At 42.0% G+C, this 17636-nt stretch overlaps 2 protein-coding genes across 3 annotated transcripts; one reads left to right on the top strand and one right to left on the bottom strand.

Moving 5' to 3' along the window:
• Nucleotides 1–309: 309 nt before the first annotated feature.
• On the bottom strand, nt 310–14244 carry LOC136427256 (zinc finger and BTB domain-containing protein 17-like). Of its 2 annotated transcripts, XM_066416063.1 has the most exons (5): nt 14133–14244; nt 12835–13630; nt 4750–4945; nt 2871–3803; nt 310–2136 (listed from the first exon to the last, which is right to left on the bottom strand). In XM_066416063.1, the coding sequence occupies exons 2-5, from the start codon at nt 13597–13599 to the stop codon at nt 1862–1864; spliced, it is 2169 nt and encodes a 722-aa protein (XP_066272160.1). In that variant the 5' UTR covers nt 13600–13630; nt 14133–14244; the 3' UTR covers nt 310–1861. The 2 variants fall into 2 exon arrangements, with proteins under 2 accessions (XP_066272160.1, XP_066272159.1); XM_066416062.1 differs by lacking the exons at nt 310–2136; nt 2871–3803; nt 4750–4945 and adding an exon at nt 8015–11586.
• A 234-nt stretch (nt 14245–14478) lies between these two features.
• On the top strand, nt 14479–17210 carry LOC136427250 (uncharacterized). Its single transcript, XM_066416056.1, has 2 exons — nt 14479–14650; nt 15903–17210. Exon 2 carries the CDS (start codon nt 15925–15927, stop codon nt 16954–16956), a length of 1032 nt encoding a protein of 343 aa, XP_066272153.1. The 5' UTR covers nt 14479–14650; nt 15903–15924; the 3' UTR covers nt 16957–17210.
• The last annotated feature ends 426 nt before the right edge of the window (nt 17211–17636 follow it).

Here is a 17636-nt window from a genome sequence, read left to right as displayed (position 1 = left end):
CAACACTTCCCCAATTATACGTACATCTGAGCCAATGGGAGATTTTATTCTCTTCAAGAATAAGAATGGTACCGTTGAATAACAGATCCAAACTGACTGTGGAATACTACAATAGTTACATGGTTGGACATTAAATGGTATAAACAAGTTTTACATACATAATTATTCAAAAAAGCTGCAAACCTGATATATTGCAGTAATACGTAAGACCAACACATGCATATACATTTTTATGTTTTTGGTATAGTCACTAATGTCTTGTATGTATACATACATGCACATTATGAAGAAATGTCTCCAAAAAAGTAATGGTTTCTGAGCTTCATTTATTGATATTTGGTACACATAAGGTAAAGTAGACAGTGATCTCTTCTTCACTTCACTACACTTCCCATGCAAATATTCTGTATGCATTGGTGTTACTCTTCACGCAAACTTGGTCCTTTGCAGCAACATTTGTAAGACCTTTAATAACGTAAATTTGTTTGCTTTTGCATTCCACTACAACATGTACATTTATCTTCCTTCTCTAACAGACATCTGAAACTTTGCTTACAAAATAAAAATTCATACCACCTGAAAAACTCTTACAGAAATAATCATCACAATCATCAAACTTTTAAATTTGCAGCTCTCTATCAACTGTACATGTTTCTACATCATACTTCAATAGAAATGAGTGCCCAATGGCAATTAACAATGACAAAAACCACTGTCTTTCTCAAAAACAGGAGAAACTTGAAAACTGTCATTAAAGAAACTAGTTTATGTAATTAAGAAGAATTTTCAAACTTTGAATATTTATATTATACAAGTCTTTACGCAAGCAATTTTGTCAAGTACATCGAAAGGTATGGTAACAGGTTTTGTAGGAGATTATTGCGTGCTAAAGGTATGAAATGTGTCGCCAAAATCAAGTTTTATTTTGTTTCACACAGAACCATATATCAGTAAAGAAATTAGTTTCTGTTATCAAGAAGAAGTTTCAAACTTTGAATTCTGATATTATACAAGTCTTTAAGCAAGTAATTTTGTCAAATACATTGAAAGGTGTGGTAACAGGTTTTGTAGGAGACTATTGCTTCCTAAAGGTATGAAATTTGCAAAATGTCTTCAAAATTAAGTTTCATTTTGTTTCACACAGAACCATATTTCAGTAAAGAAATTAGTTCATGCTATTCAAAAGAAGTTTCAAACTTTGAATTTTTATATTATATAAGTCTTTAAGCAAGCAATTTTGTCAAATACATTGAAAGGTGTGGTAACAGGTTTTGTAGGAGACTATATTGCTTGCTAAAGGTATGAAATTTGCAAAATGTCTTATTTTATTTCACACAGAACCATATATAAATAAAGAAACCAGTTCATGTAATCAAGAAGAAGTATCAAACTTTGAATTTTGACACTATACAAGTCAAGCAATTTTGTCAAAAACATTGACATTGAAATGTGTAGCTACAGGTTTTGTATGAGACAAACATGAGCGTTAGTGTACAGGTTTAGCAAATAAAACAACATTGCCAGTCTGTTGGGGCACAGGCAGCCCTCGAGGCATCATGACCACACCAGCTGGTGAGCTCATGAGGTTGGAGGTACAGCCAGCACCACAGGCTGTACATGCCCCACCCCTGTCTGAGACTGCAGAATGATTATGGGCTGCTGCGGGCTCTCCGTTGCTTGCTAAAGGTATAAGATTTGCAAAATGTCGCCAAAATCAAGTCTTATTTTGTTTCACACAGAACCTTATAGCAGTATAGAAACCAGTCCATGTTATTAAGAAGATTCAAACTTTGAACTTTGATATCATACAGCAATTTTGTCAAATACATTGAAAGGTGTGGCTACAGATTTTGTGGGAGCATCACTGTCCAGGTTTAGCAGATATGACAACATTGCCAGGCTGTTGGGGCACTGTCAGCCCTCGAGGCAACATGACCACACCTGGTGAGGCCGGGGGCACAGCCAGCACTACAGGCTGTACATGCCCCACCCCTGTCTGGGACTGAAGAATGATTATGGGTTGCTGCGGACCCCTGGGTCTCAGCGGGGTGGACCCCGGGGGGTTCATCAGGCTGCTGGGGAGGATGGGGCGGTAACCTGGTGACAGCGATGGTCTGGAGCTTCGTCTTCCTCTACCTGCACAGAGAGGGGAACAGGGTAGCGATGTGAGGAACATTTTTTTGCATCCGAAAAATAATTTCATCAGGTTGGTAGAATATAGGATATAGGAGATTCTTTGTACACAACCACCTTCATCGGCTACTTATAGCGGTGAGAAGCAGTACTCCAGTCAGAAGCTCTGAAGAAGGTGTCTGATAGACATCGAAACGTTAGCAGGTGAGATCAATACCTGGTTGTGTACAAAGAATCTCCTATATCCTATTTTTTTTAAGAAAAGAATGTGATTTCCAACCAGTTTAGCTCAATGGAGAGTTGAGCTACTCTTTCACTAGTTGTGACAGAGAAGACAGATGCTATGCTCAGTTTATACAGGTTCATTTTTCCCCTAGCTCTTTTCAACAGTGGACCATGACTTTATGTCCCAACGTAAGGACTGCAACCCTTTCCAGCAACATGCAAGTTGGATGAGTGAGAATAGCCTGTCCACAACCTTTCACTTTTTTCAGTTTCTTTATTAAAAAAAATCAAATCATTCTCTGGTTGTAGTGTTGGCTTTTGTAGTTTCCAGTGCAATATGTTCAATTATGTTTAATTTGATTATTTTGTTGTTTAACGATGTACAAATGTATGTGTTTCTGGGGTGAGAGCCAGAAAAGCTCTTTCACCTGTTCTTTCAACCCATCCACGTGTGTGGTGAATTTCAATAAACAAATAAATAAACCAGTTGTAGTTGATGCAGAGATACTTACCTCTACCTCTTCCCCTGCCTCTCCTTCCAGTTCCTACTGGAGTCTCCCCATCCCCTGTGCCTGCCTTTCTGTTCTCCCCATCTTGTGATCTCAACTGTCCCAACTTCTCTGCAACGGTCCCCTTTGCTGGTCTGCTCTGTTTTCCTTTGCTTGGAGTAGCTTGGCCTTGATCTGAACTGTCTGCTGCTAACACAGCCCCCTTGGACACTTGCTCCTTACCTGGGCTCTCTGGAACATCCCCTAACAGACAGACCTTCCCACCTTGAGGCACGACCTTCTCTGCTGCTGGATTATCTGAAGTTGTCTCTTCTATATTGTCTGCACTCTTAAGGGACTCACTGTCCTGTCCCTGGGAACCTGGCATGACAATAACTATAGCACCGCTACTCGTGTCCAGTTTGGGCACCATCATTCTCTGTCCTGCATGCATGTTCATGTGTACGTTTAGCTTATACGTCCCTTTGTGTCTCTCCTGGCAGTACGGACACTTCAGGATTGGATCGTTCGCGTGTGTTTTTATGTGTTCTACTAGATCTGCCCTCATCTCAAACACAGTCTCGCACATGTCACACTGGTAGACAACACCTTGTTGAGAGCTGGATGCACCGTTTTCGTCCCCTAGCCTTTTCTTTTCCCCTGAATGGAGGAATCTGGTGTGTTCTATCAACCCATCCCTCCCTCCTTTACACATCTCTCCACAGACGAAACATTTCTTGTCGCCGTGTTCCTGCTTTTGGTGAAGGGAGACCATTTTTCTGGTCGGGAATTTCGCTTTGCATTCCTTACATTTGTAGGATATCTTGTATTTTCCGTCGGATGAGTGTAGCTCTTGGTGGCGGAGCATGTTGTTGCGACTGGTGAACCCTTTGTTGCAGAAGCGACACTGGTGTGCTTTAGTGCCCGTGTGGACTTTCATGTGTTCATTGAAGGATCCTGTGGAATAAGTTGGTTTAGATACATTATTTTTTACAACTTGACTATTGACCTATGGACAAACTTGTACATTTATAAACTATTCCATCTTAAGAATGAAATGTATCTATGTAATCTTACGATTTTAACAATAAGTTTAAATGGATTGTAGGACTGACTTTCCTGATTATTACTTTATACATATAATATGTATACTACTACCTTAAGTTTAGACTTAGACCAATAAATGTTCACATTTTCATAATTGAATCCTTATGATCATCTAGCGATAGCAACACCTACATTTCGTATACCCTGTTCTTACACCTCCTTTCCACTGCAACCAATAAACAACCAAATACTTGACACATTGTTAATCAAATTTCATAGACAAAAATCAAATTGTCATTTTGTTTCGTCGTTCTGTAAATTACCCTTTTGAACCATGCATCATGTTCCAATTATAGAATCAAGGGTCAAACAAATCCAACTTTGGTTGCAGCAAGGTTGCACAGCAAACACTATCTAGTGGAAAAGGACCTAAAGTACAAGTGGGAGGATGTACAATCCCAGCCTCAACAGGAAAGGGGGTCTACGCGTTGAACTTTCAGGCACTTACCCACCCCCCACCCCCAGAAGAACAACCTTTAGTTACTGTACTAAAACAACAGCAGCTAATTGAACTATTTGTATACAACCTTATCTTGAATTAATCTTCTTTTGAAGACTACGTCAAGACATCTTAAATTGTCTTAACCTCATTAACATATCTATTCAGAGTTTTGGTATGAAATCTGGTTTTCAAGTCCTATCCTTAGTCACTGACGAAAGACAGTGGATGCTGTCTAAAACGTCTGTTTCAAAATTCTATCCAGTTGCTTGAGTAACTATTTTTGGTGGACCTAAAGTACAATTGTCAAACATTATTTCAGACTCTTGTACTGTAAAAAGACAGTTCTTCACATACCTGAGTGGTAAAAGGTCTTGTCACACAGCTTACACTGGTAGGGCCTGAACCCTGAGTGGATCCTCTGGTGGAACTTGAGCTGGTCTTTCCTCTTGAAGCTGGAGGGACACTGAGGACACTTGTGTGGCCTGTCCACAGAGTGAACGGACATGTGGTTTTGCAGATGGGAGGCGTACGTGAAGCGCTTACTGCAGAACTGAAAAATCAAGGTACAAAATTTTTTGTCAGTGCTCTAGATAGCAGAGTTTGAGCATAGTGGCCCCTTAACTGTTCTTTAGACCCCTTATGCTGTGATTAAGACCCTAACCACGTCCTTCTAACCATACTGTACATGTAAGTCCATTTAAGTTTGCATGGTTTTTATTTCATTTCATAACTCAACAATGTCTCAGACAGTAGCAGTTTTGGCTATGGAGAAGCATATCATTATATTCCCTTTTTCATGCATTTTTGATGTGGACCAAAGTCAGCATAATAAATATTTCATAATACTTCATAATTTCTGTCATCATGATTTTGGATTGACAACCCAGGCCAAGTTTCTAGATCCCAACTACCTGTAGTTCCAATCATCTGTCTTCATGTCCTCTACACCAGCTAAACATGTATTGAAGTTTAATTATCCAACTCAAAGACTGTTTCATAACATCTGAAAAGCAAAGCACACTTCTCTCTTGTATTAAGGTAAAGGTAGAGCAGTCAAACCTCAGACTGAGGATAAAGCATGGCGCTTTTTCCTTAGCTATTACTAATATCAGTGCAATGCGGCTTTGCTACAGCTCACACACATGTATTTTTGGTCAAGCACACTGAATCACCCCTACTCTTCTCGATAAGTGTGTTGGGCTCTTTACATGCAGAGGTCCCTCATACACGGGGTCACCGGCTTAACGTCCCCATCCGATAGAATGATGCAGCTCTTTTCTGGTCATGTCTAGGCCCCGGCACGAACTTGGGTTACCGGCTCCACTGCATTTATTTATCTATTTTCATCTATTTATTTGAGTTTATCACAATGTGAAAGGGAGGGCAAAACAGGTGCATAAGCACTTTTATACAAGTTGCGCTCTCCCACACAATTTGAACCAGGTGTGGCAAGAGGCAGAGTGCTCAGACCACTGCACCACAATTATATCCATCCTAATCTCATGAATCCTGTCCAAAGTCCCCTCACTGATCTCGGGTGTAACCATGATTTGGGTTCACAGATGTGCTCACAATATAACCTAAATCTACATGTATGGTAAAGTCATGGAACATTTAAAATATCAACCCCAAAATGGCTCTAAATACTGTAAGTGTAGACACCAGGTGGATATGATGAAGTGGGCAACACATCATCATACCTCCAAGGGGCTAATTCTTTATCAGGTATACGGTAATATTCCTTGCCTATGATACAGGTGTTCTGGACCGGGTCACCAGTGTTATCGCACGGGCTTCTACTTTTATCACACAGGCTTCCATAGAATATTTAGAATGCACTACTAGTGTGCCGGTTGCGCCGCTGTTTTGAATTCGAATACAGGATTTGGAGGTTGGAATCAATGTTGTTACAATTTATTTGTTCGAGGACACAAAACTCTCTCATTTTCTGACGCTTTTCGCATTGAAACATGTTTTTTCGGGTGGGTATGACATAAATAAAATACAACACTGAGTATTCCACATCACCCTTGGTCCCGGACCTCCTGCGGGTCGCTCAGGCCAGTACCACGGACGATACGGAATACACCGTGTTGTATTCTATGCTGTATGTATCATTGCATTGCCAAACTGCAATGTTTGTGCCTCAGGTTACTCAGGTATATGTAGGGTAGTAATTTTTCACCATATAGCTACAGTCAAACCTGCCCAAGGCGACCACCCGGCGGACCGAGCAAAAACGGTCGCGATGGACAGGTGGTCGCCATGAAGAGGATTCCACTCGCATGTTTCCAGGTCGAGGTTTTCAAATACAGTACGTAAATGGATGGATTATTATGTGAATTTAGACAGCATGAGCCCCACCAGGTTCAATTCTCATTGACAGAAAGATCCTACAAAAATTACATTTTCCGTTATCGTTGTAATAATTGTACACCGCTACATCGTGTACACATTTTCGTAATAATTTTGACTACAAAACAATGGTTGCCTCGATGATCGCAGCACCATCCCGCATTCACACGTTACATTAAATAGTACATACACATGCACATCATCGAAGTTTTAAGGCCTAAGACAAATCCCTAGAAAACACCTGCTGGCCCCAGCCTTTTTTGGGGCGCCGACCGCTGGATTAAAGGGTCAGAAAATTTTCGATGTGACAACTAAAGATGAAACGGAACGGTGATTTCGTCGCGCCGCGCCGCCAAGCTCTGTGCGACCGCATCAAAAGGTAAGTCAGTGCAGCAGAACGCAGAGCGTCCAATAAAGGTTTGAGAGTCATGGAAATAAAAAGAAAAAAAAGAATATTAATTTTCATCAATAACTAGAGTATTCGTAAATGTTCATACACAAAAGCATCGTGTTTTAGAAAGGTCAGCGGTACGATAAATCCGGGCCATGCCAAATCCAAGATGGCGTCGGGACCGAGGAACAACCTTTCTCGCCCAATGTTTTGCCCGCCGCGAAGTCATTTTTCGGCGGAATTTAGTAAGACACAGACACATTTTTGTTGAAAATACAAGATATAGATAGTAATTTCTGTGAAATCTGACTTTTTGACGCCATGCACTACGTATTCGTTTTGAAAATTGAGTTTAAACTGAACTGAGTTTGCGGTAAACTATAAGATTACGATAGGCACAACAACATCACAAACATTTGTCTTTACAGTGTTTATAGGGGGAACGTTTTATTAAAACACTTCATGGAGGAATCGATGCTATAACATTACTATTCCATATATTTTTGTCCTTATTTTGTCCTTCAAAGTCTTGAAAACACTTCCGTGAAATCCGACAGCAAAATGATCCGATGTCACCACAAGCTTGAAAATTAGGCGGCCGCCATGGGCAGTGATTGTGCTCTGTGCGGTCCCAATTCGAGGCGGTCGCGGTCGCGTTGAACAGGTGGTCGCCTTGGGCAGGCAGCTTAATGCTTGTGCCTACGGGGAAAATTTTCGGGACCGAGAAAAAGCGGTCGCCATGGCCAGGTGGTCGCGTTGAAAAGGTGGTCGCCTAGGCAGGTTTGACTGTATATTAAAAGAACTTGCCTGTACATTCTAGTACCTTTGCAATGGTTTAGACCATTTGACCCATGAGCATAAAATGAAAAGAGATTTCACAGAAACATAGGTTTTATTCCACTACAGATGAAACAACATATACATTGATGAATGTTTTATATCCAAAATAGCACACGATTAAAAATTTCAGCACCAAAATTGTCCATTTGTCTATATTTACAATCAAACTCTTACAAAACTCATTTGACAACAATCATTCAGTTATTAGGTTTTGTTATTCTTAATACTACACATGTTGGAGTCTTTTAGCCTGGAATCCAAACCTATTATAGCTCCTGAGTCTCCTCTCTGCAGGAGCTATAATAGGTTTGGATTCCAGGCTAGGAGTTTTTATGACACTAGATTGTTCATGTGAACAGAGACTGAATTATACATTTCATACAAATCTTTTCAGAATTCACAATGGAAATCTGCAAAATTTGGGAATTTGTTTCATCAACATTCATGGCTACTGTCTAACTCCAATGCTTCATTAATTCTGTATCTAGATTTTCTAGAATTTTCCAAAATGAATTCTACATCAAGGTTTTCTCTCAAATTTGGCTGCGTAAGAAACACTATGAGAAATACTAAGGCTACAGTAGTTCAACATTGGATTAGAATTATTAAAGAGAAACAAACACAACATAGCAGTTAACATCAAACAACTAAATGCTACACTTAAACATTGGATTGGAATTATGTTTGGGCCACAAGCAAATCATTACATAAAACATCAAAGTTTCAAACTACTAAATCAAACTGTAGTACAGAAAAAATACTCCCGCGGTACGGCTGTAAGTGGGAATGGAATACATTTACATGTAGCTGTATAGGACAATCTCTGTTATATGATCTTTGAATTAGAAAATTCATCCATTAAAAATGTTTCCAAAGTGTCAATTTGGCTTTAAGACTTGTGATGTTCATAGTTCCTCAACGATGACAGTGTCTTTAATTGTTGCGCTATCTGTATGCACGGCAGGTTGCTGATCTGTTGTGCTTTGTTCTTCTTCTGTCCCAGCATGATGTACCGGTACTGCCTGATGTTGAGTTGATGGTCCAGCACTTGGAGCCTGATCCCTTTGCTCTACAGATACACCACTACCTTCTCCCTCCTTCCCACTCTTCTTCGCTACTTTTGATCCAGGAGTATGCTTAGTTCCTGGGGAAAGGGACTTCTTCCATTCCTCCAACCAACCTGGGATCACTTTTGGACCTTCTTCTTTTTTTCGTGACTTCAAGAGTTGACGTACAGGGACTGAAGAGGCAGCCTTCTTGGGACCTTTAGCGGGGGCCCGTTTACGTCGCTTCTGTTTCCCTTGTTGTTCCGAAACAATCTCTTGTAGGGATTTATTTGGGTCTTCTCCTTTTTCCAAAAGGTCTCCTATGGTGTTTGGTTTATGCTTCTTTGGTCCAGAACGTTGCTTCTTCAGTAGTGCTTTCTTCCTGAGTTGCAACTCTTTATCTTCCGACTCTTCTTCATCTTCTAGAGCTTCGTCTTCATCAGAAGACACGTCTGAGTTAGACGCGTAGTCTTTCTCAAACGAATTGTCGGAGTGTTCTTCATCTGAGTCACCTGAATCTGACACAGAGACCCACTCCCCAGAGGTACTTTTCCAGGTTCTTTTTCTGTCTCTTCTTAGTCTACTGGACCAGCTACCATCACCCTGAGCTTCCTGCATGCCTACATTTGTTCCAGACTCCCGCCCTGTATTTGTTGTTTCCATTTCCTTGGTGGCTTCTTGTTTACTAACAGGTTTTTTCTTTCGCTGCCTCTTCTTTGCTTTGGGAGCCCTGCCTTTCGGGATGTTGGATGAAGGATGCCGTTCTGAATCACGGGGTTCCCTTGTATCAGGTGTTTCTCCAACACTGGGTTTAGATGGAGTGCTTGCTTGCCTGGGGGCATTTTCATCCATGCTCTCTAGCTCCTTAACGTTTACACGATTTGATCTCAAATAAAGTCTTGTGAGTACAATGGTTGGCTGAAGTGATTGGCTTGGCCTCTTATTGCGTGTTCTTACTCTTTTCTCTGTTTGCCCCAGTTTCTCTCTAGTGCTAGAGCTTTGCAGGTGGTCTTCTGGCACGCTTTCTTCAGCTCTATTTTGCAGATTTTCAGTGGGAGCTTCATCTTCAACTGCCTCCCCTTCCGATTGATCTTTTGATGCTTGCTGAGAATCTTTTTTCGATTTATCTGGACTGCATCTTTTCATACTGTCATTATCTTGTCCATCACTTGATGATGCAGTAGCAGCTTCTGGAGTACACGACCTAGTCTCAGAATCCAATGTTTCCTGATCTACTATTTGTTTTTCTCTGTTGATGTTATTTGCTTCTGGTGTCATCTGAGTTTGTTGACTGCTGGCGTCAGCAACGCTGGAAGGCTGGGATCCTGTGTTGGAAGGCGATGCTACGTTGTTGCCGCTTACAACATGCAAAGACCCCGTCACTTTCACAGGCTGGACCACACGCGATACGCAGAGCCATTTCATAACACCACCAACAGCTGGTGCTTGGGAATTTGGAACCTGTACAGCAGGCAAAGGCCTAACAGGTTCTGCCTGCACCTGCGAGGACTGAATCCATGCGACCGCTGATGCAAGTTCTGTTGTCTGTGCATCTTTACTTGGCTCATTCCTTGTGTTTCTGTGGTCTTGACCACCTGTGACAGTCTGTCCTTCTGCAGTCTTGGTTGTGCCTGAAGTTCTCATATTTTCCAACATGGCTCCCACACTTCCTTCTAAAACTTTATGTTGAGGTACAGACTGTTGTCCAGGCGCAGGACCTTCTTTTACAAGGCTTGCATCCCCTTTTGAAGGGGCCTGTGCAGTAGTGACAGGGCCGTCAGCTTTATTTCCACAATTACAACAATGACAGTTCCTGCCACAGGGCCGACTTGCTTTGATGCAAGCACAACGCACATCCATGACACACCTTGATGTTCCTCCCTTTTTCTTGTCATTTTTGCCACAACTGCAACCTTTGGATGGCACAGTTTGTTTAGGCCTGGTTTGTGCTTGGGAATGTGGAAGAGGGATATGTAAAGAAGGTGATGGTCCTGGTGTGCCTGAAGTTTTCATCTTTTCCAAAATGTCTGCCACACTCCCTTTTATCACTTTGACCCTATGTTTAGCTAAATACCTGTCATAATGTTCTTTAAGATCAGGAACTTCTTTGACGAGGCTTGCATCTCCTTTTGGAGGGTCCTGTGCAGTGGCAACATCAGCTTTGTTTCCACAGTTATAACAACGACAGTGCCTTCCGCAGGGGCGGTTTGCCTTGCAGCAAGCGCAACGCAAGCTCATGACGCACCTTTCCAGAGACAGGTTTTCTCCTCGTGCTTTGTCGTTTTTGCCACAGCTGCAACTTGCAACGATTGAGTCTGGCTTTGTTATTGGCACATTGTTTGTGCAATGCTTGCAATAGCACTTTGGACTACACATTCTGTATTGTCGGTAACAGGAACATCTTGCAGTGCCGCACCTGTCTCCTGTGTACTGTAGGTCACCGACACCACAAGTGCAGGCTATTCTGGACCCATCTATAGGATCCCTGGTTTCCCACTTCTTCTTCTTCTTCTTTTTCAACTTCACAATTCCCGCCTTTAACACTTTTGGACCAGCAGCCTGCAAAGACACAAAATGATAATCTTTACTTGAGCTGTTTCGCTTAAACTTCAAGTTTAACTTAAAGAGAAATAAATTTGTAGAAACAAAATAGACCAATGTTTATTGGTAAAAAAAATCAATAGATCTATTAGGCAGTATTCTAGAATCCGGATATATACAGATAGAGTCTAGTAGTATGTTTTGGGACTTACAAAGGCATTAAGTCCAAAAAGTAACAAGCCTAAGTAATGAAAAACGCTAACTTTGTATTTTACACTTAAACTGGCAAAATGAACCAGTCACAGTGTTTAGAATAGATTTGGTATTCTGTGTCTTTGCAGATGCATTCCTGGACAATAGCAACAACAGACTAACACATTCACAAAATATGAATTTACCTATGGTACCTGCACTTAACACAGATTAGTCACATATATTTGTGAACTTTGAAGGCCACATCTCCTACCACTTACCAAACACCCAGCCCTCCTTTGCTGCTTAACAGATTCCTCTTGACCGCGATGACATTTCTACAGTTCTAACATATGGGACAGATTTTGATCCTAAAGTCCTGCAAATTCTACTCTGGGTAAATGGAGAGCTTACTTCAGCAGAACACACCTGCACCAAAACCAGTCAACAGCTACAAAATTATAGCCTGATGATCATCCTTTGTAGTGACTGCTGGCTCTATGCTTTTTGCTTGCTAACCACGGATTAGCAAGCGAAAAGTATGTGGCGTTGTGTGGCGTAATGGTTAGAACATTCAGCTGTCAAACAAGGGGACCCAGGATCGATCCCGGGTTGCCCCCAGACATGTCTGGACATGCGCCCCGACGTTGTGCCCTTGGGAAAGGCAACAAATTCCCTCACTTCACTCAGGTGTAAATGAGCACCTAGCCTCGGTTAGGGACGTCCCTCGGATAGGACGTTAAATGGAGGTCCCGTGTTTGGGGAGAGCCACACCCCACGCACATTAAGGAACCTACCACACCTTTCGAAAAAGAGTAGGGGCAAGCTCCGGTGTGCAATGGTCCAAACCTTACAGTCTCGTGTACGTCTTACCGTAAGACTCTTACGTACTCGGAGAAGTTGGAGTCCTCGACTTAATGAGGTTAAGCACGTAATAAGAAGAAAGAAAGCATGAGCCAGCAAAAAGCATTGAGCCAGCGGTCACTTTGTAGTATGGTACTCAGGCTAACCAAATTAAACATCTTAGGGCATTTCCATACTAACAAATGAACTTCATACATGTAATTCCCATACCTTGCAAGTATGCCTCTTTCCACTGCGATGGCCATACATGTGCTGTTTGTATGAAGACCGTGAGGTGAAAAGTTTGCCGCAGGTCTCGCAGGTGAACGACCCATGTTCGTCCTTCCAGCGTCGCTTCTTCTTCGCCGCCTTGGGCTGCTCTATGACAGTCTCCTCTCCAATATGCTTTATACTTGCCTCGCCAGACCTAGCTGCCGTACTGATATCTTGGAGGTTGACGGTCCAGTCATCTTCAGCGTTCGCAAAGATGGTAGTCTCTGTGCCAACATCGTCGTCATCTGAGTCACCAACTTCTAACCCAGCTGGACCTGTCCCATGGTCTTCAGGACGGACGATCTTACCCGTGACGTTCTTCTCCATGTACTGGTTGCAGACGGCGACGACATCAGGCATGTCGAGATACGTGGCTGCCGACACGACCTCTGAGATGATCGTAGGTGAAACGGTCAGGACTGATGTGTAGATTAGTTTAAGGAGGGAGTTGAAAGCTTGGGATGTGACTCCATCAAGCTCCATCACAAGGTCTCCTTCACTGGACAGCCAGTTGACTGTGAACATGCCGTGGAAGTACGGACTGTACGCAGCCAGCACGGACTTGTGTGCTTTGTACTGCTGACCCTGAACGGTGATGGTGACATCGCACAAGGAGGAATCCAACCGCTGCTTGTTCAAACCCTGGAGAATCTTGTTGCCATGGGAAGGGAAGCTGAAGTTCGTACACATCACCTCTTGGTCGCTGAGGGTTGCTTCAGCCATGATGTCTGTTCAGCAACTTGACAGAAGTCAACTGTAAAGTAGGAATATTAAGTTAAAAATTAGACCTGAAATTAAAAATTCGTGAAACCTAGAAGTTTCCTCATTCTTACAAATAATTTCATTTATAAATTATTCTGTTAATTTGTCAGAAAACATTGTACATCATATAACGTTATATGACTCAAGAGTTTGAGGAAGGCCCCCATCATTTTTTCATTGATGAAGAAGTTGAGAGACTTTCTACAGAACATGTAGCTTTGGAGTCAGGGTTGTCAACAATTGGAACTCACTGCCAGAGGATGTAGTTAAAGCCGACTCAGTGAACTGTTTCACCGAAGAATCCCCAAACTATGTATCCTCATGGTATTCCGTTTGTCCACGGTACAAAATTGCCCCCCCTCCCCCTTTTCTACTGCCCGCCAAAATTTCCTAGTTTCCGTTCCTCAGAAAAACATAAATTTATCACAGAAGTGTACAGTTTCCATAATCTATGTAGTCCTGGGGATATCGTGTACCTCTCACACTGAACGTACCCGTGTTAAACGCCTTCTTTTGGTGGAATTTTTAAAGAGTTTTCAGCAAAATCTGAAGTCTACATCGCTTTCTGAACTGGACACAGGACAGGTCCTTCCTTACGCAAGGGGATGACCGCTGTTTTCTTTCCAAAGCTCCTGCATTATCGCTGCATAATTCTTCACTTTTGGAAAGAATAAGGATCTTAATATTTTAAATATATTGTATTTACAATTTATTAACACTTTCTAATGATTTAAGCTATGTAACATTATTTCAGAAACAGAATATTAGCTTGTACAGTGGGACAACTTTACAGGCACTTAAAGAGAAATTTAGAACACCTATTGAACACTACTAGTTAGTTACGTGTGATGAGGTCTCATTTCGGTGTTACTCCGAGTGTAATCCGGTCTAAAATAATAATCAGACCCTAAAAACGTCTGTTTCTGCCCATCAAAAATTTTCTTATATCAACTCCAGCTGATATTTAAAGGGTTTGAGATGAACAATGGATTTTTTTGAAGGAATTCACATGGTAAGTTAGCGATAGGTCGGAGGGTTACGTTTTGCTGTTGTGAAGTGCTGCGGTCAGATGGTCAGTCGAAAGGTCTGTTTATAAATAGCTCTCCTTCTTTATGTTGTTTACACTTTTCTTCTCACATTCAGTGCTTTACCTTTACAATATGTCACTCAGTTCTTTAACCTCATACATGCACAGAACACTGGGACTGTTACTTTGAGGTCTGTTCTGCTCAGAAGCTACATGTAACTATTGGTATTTTCTGTGACATAATATTTGCCTAGTTAATACATAACACAATGACCATTATATAACGTTATATGAATGCCATGCAAAATAGACCTTAGCCAAGCAGAGGACTTTGCTCTGGACTTTGCTCAGTCAGGAGTCTATCTCAGTTTCCCAAGGTCACAAGACTACGTGCTCAACATTACCCTGGCTGATATTATATTAGGTTCGTCAATGCTCTTAATTAATTGCAATGTACTGCAATGCTTCGCAATGAGTCAAGATGTTTGTTTTCACAACTTTTTACCTAGCGGTCGGCAATATTTAGTCTTACCGTACGTAATGCAAAGAAGCCGGTATAACCATAACATAAGTAATGTTTGAATTCCAACTTGAAAAGGATCAGATGTCTGATCAAAAGATTGTTGGTAACGGTTAAGCTACTCTCCAAGCAGAAAAATGTTTGGGAATTAAGATTGTGACATTCTTATCATATGCCCTGTTTTTTGTCTGAACTCCCCAAGTACAGTGCAAAGTTTCTTTACTTGGTACAAATGTTGTAATGATGTCATTGTTTCCTGAATGACTGTTTGGGACATTTTAAGAACTTCTCAATCTTTCCCAACGACCTCTGCTCGGAGAGTAACCTTAAGCATCTTACTTTGTGCACAAAAAGCAACCCGCTGCTTCGCCATCTGGATCAAATTTTGTGGATCCTAGGGCCCGCGTTCGATCCTAGGGGTCGATTCGAGCTCGGACATGTTGTAAGGGATTGTATTCGTCATTTCAGATGATGAGGGAGCTTTGGGCGTGAGCCTCAAGCGTCAAACCTCTGCACGTAAAAGAACCCAACACACTTATCGAGAAGAGTAGGGGTGACCCGGTGTGCTTGGCCAAAAACCGAGCTGTAGCAAAGCCGCATTGCACTACTAGCTAATGAAAAAGCGTCATGCTTCGTCCTCAGTCTGAGGTTCGACTGCTTTACCTTACCTTACTTTTATAAGGTATTAAAGATGTTTTTCTTTTTTATTACATCTAGGTAAAGCAATCAACCAGTCATCATGCAACCACTTGACCTTGGAGATCTACAGAAAGGTGCTACAGCGCCGGGAGACTGTGGGGCGCCGCATGATGTCATGCCTCCCTGGATGGACCGCGAAAGGTTCGATCGTGGCCGGGAATTCATCCAACGCCATCTTCCCGGTGTGTTCCTGTCCCAGTATATGGCCCTGTTGATCGGATTCAGCGTAGCACCGCTTCTTGATGTCCTTCTCTTTACTGGGAAGTCTTCAACCGTGGAGCAGGCCATGAGAAGGTACGTCAGCACTGGACGCCGCCTGTTGCTGTGGCATGACGGTGACGTTTGGGACGTCAACAGCAAGGCCCACGCCTCGGTCATGAATGTGAGGAACACACACGGGAAAGTCGCACGAGACATCACCAAGGACCGCAAAGGCCGTGACACCAGGGGCAAGCAAGGGCACAAGACAGAAGACCAAGTAGACAAGATGGGAAATGGTCATACAGATCATAAGCATGTGTGCTGTAAAGCTGGTATTAAAACAGATAGTAACAGTGATAAGGTCTTCATCTCACAGTATGATATGGCTTTGACTCAGGCTGGGTTCATTGTCTTTGTCTTGTATCCTGAGAAATTCGGGATATGCTGCACCATTGCTGAACTAGAAGATTACATTTTTTTCTGGAGGGGAATTGGGTATCTTCTTGGAATAGAGGATAGGTACAATATGTGCTCTGGAAACTATGCAGAAACCTGCAGAATTATTTCTCAAATCGAAAACGAAGTCGTCAAACCAGCATTTCTAAACCCTCCAGAGGGCTTCGATGTAGCTACAACTTCATTTGTTGAAGGTATGAAGCGATACTTAAAAGACAGGCAAATGACGAAAGGTACTATGTTCAGTTTTGCACATGATTTACTTGATCTTCCTGGGCCCAAAGTCAGTATGGGTGACTGGGTCAGGTTCATTATTATGAAGTGGGTGGTTTGGCTTGTGGAAAGAGTTCCTGGCCTGTCCACATTTCTCATTAGAGGACTTTCTATTGTTTTGAAAAGGGAGAACCCAGAGTGACATGTGTCCCACAGGTAACTTTAGAACAAACATTAAAACTTGCATGAAATTTGCACAGAAAAATTATTTACTGAAATATATTTCCCAGTGCCAATAGTAACTGTAATGCAATTCTCTAAAGTTTAACGCACAATGGAATGTCGTATTATGTACATGCTACAATGTATGTAAAATGTGACAATGTCAGGTGACGAGACCTTCTGATCTCTTAGAACAATGTTCTTTCCATGTGTTTGAAACATGCTCTAAGTATTGTAATTACCTTCGCGACGAATGGTTTCGTCGAGAAGGTTATTCGACGGTGCTTGTCTGTGTGTCTGTTAGTGAACAGAATAAGTCGAGAACGCCTGGATGGTTTGTTGTCGTAGTTGGTGTGTCGGTGTGTATGTGGCAAATCTCAAGATGATTAGATTTTGGGCGAAGTGTTTTGCATAATTAACGAGAAAAGTGTAAAAATGTGTTCAATTGTATGCTTTACTATGCGTTCTGGTTGCGACGGGGATATTGATACGGGTAGATGGGGGGCAAAGTTGGTCATGAGGGGTCATGAGGGGTCATGAGGCAGGCAGGAAACGTCAGTTACATGTACTGCAGCTGCCAGGGACAAATTGGCTATCAGCCAGCTGTAGGGCAGATACAAGAGATAGGCTTGCCCATATAGGCAGTAATGCTTTAAAGCA

This window comes from Branchiostoma lanceolatum, chromosome 2, assembly GCF_035083965.1.
Source record: "Branchiostoma lanceolatum isolate klBraLanc5 chromosome 2, klBraLanc5.hap2, whole genome shotgun sequence".
NCBI lineage: Eukaryota > Metazoa > Chordata > Leptocardii > Amphioxiformes > Branchiostomatidae > Branchiostoma > Branchiostoma lanceolatum.
This window is presented reverse-complemented; position numbering and strand designations above follow the sequence as displayed.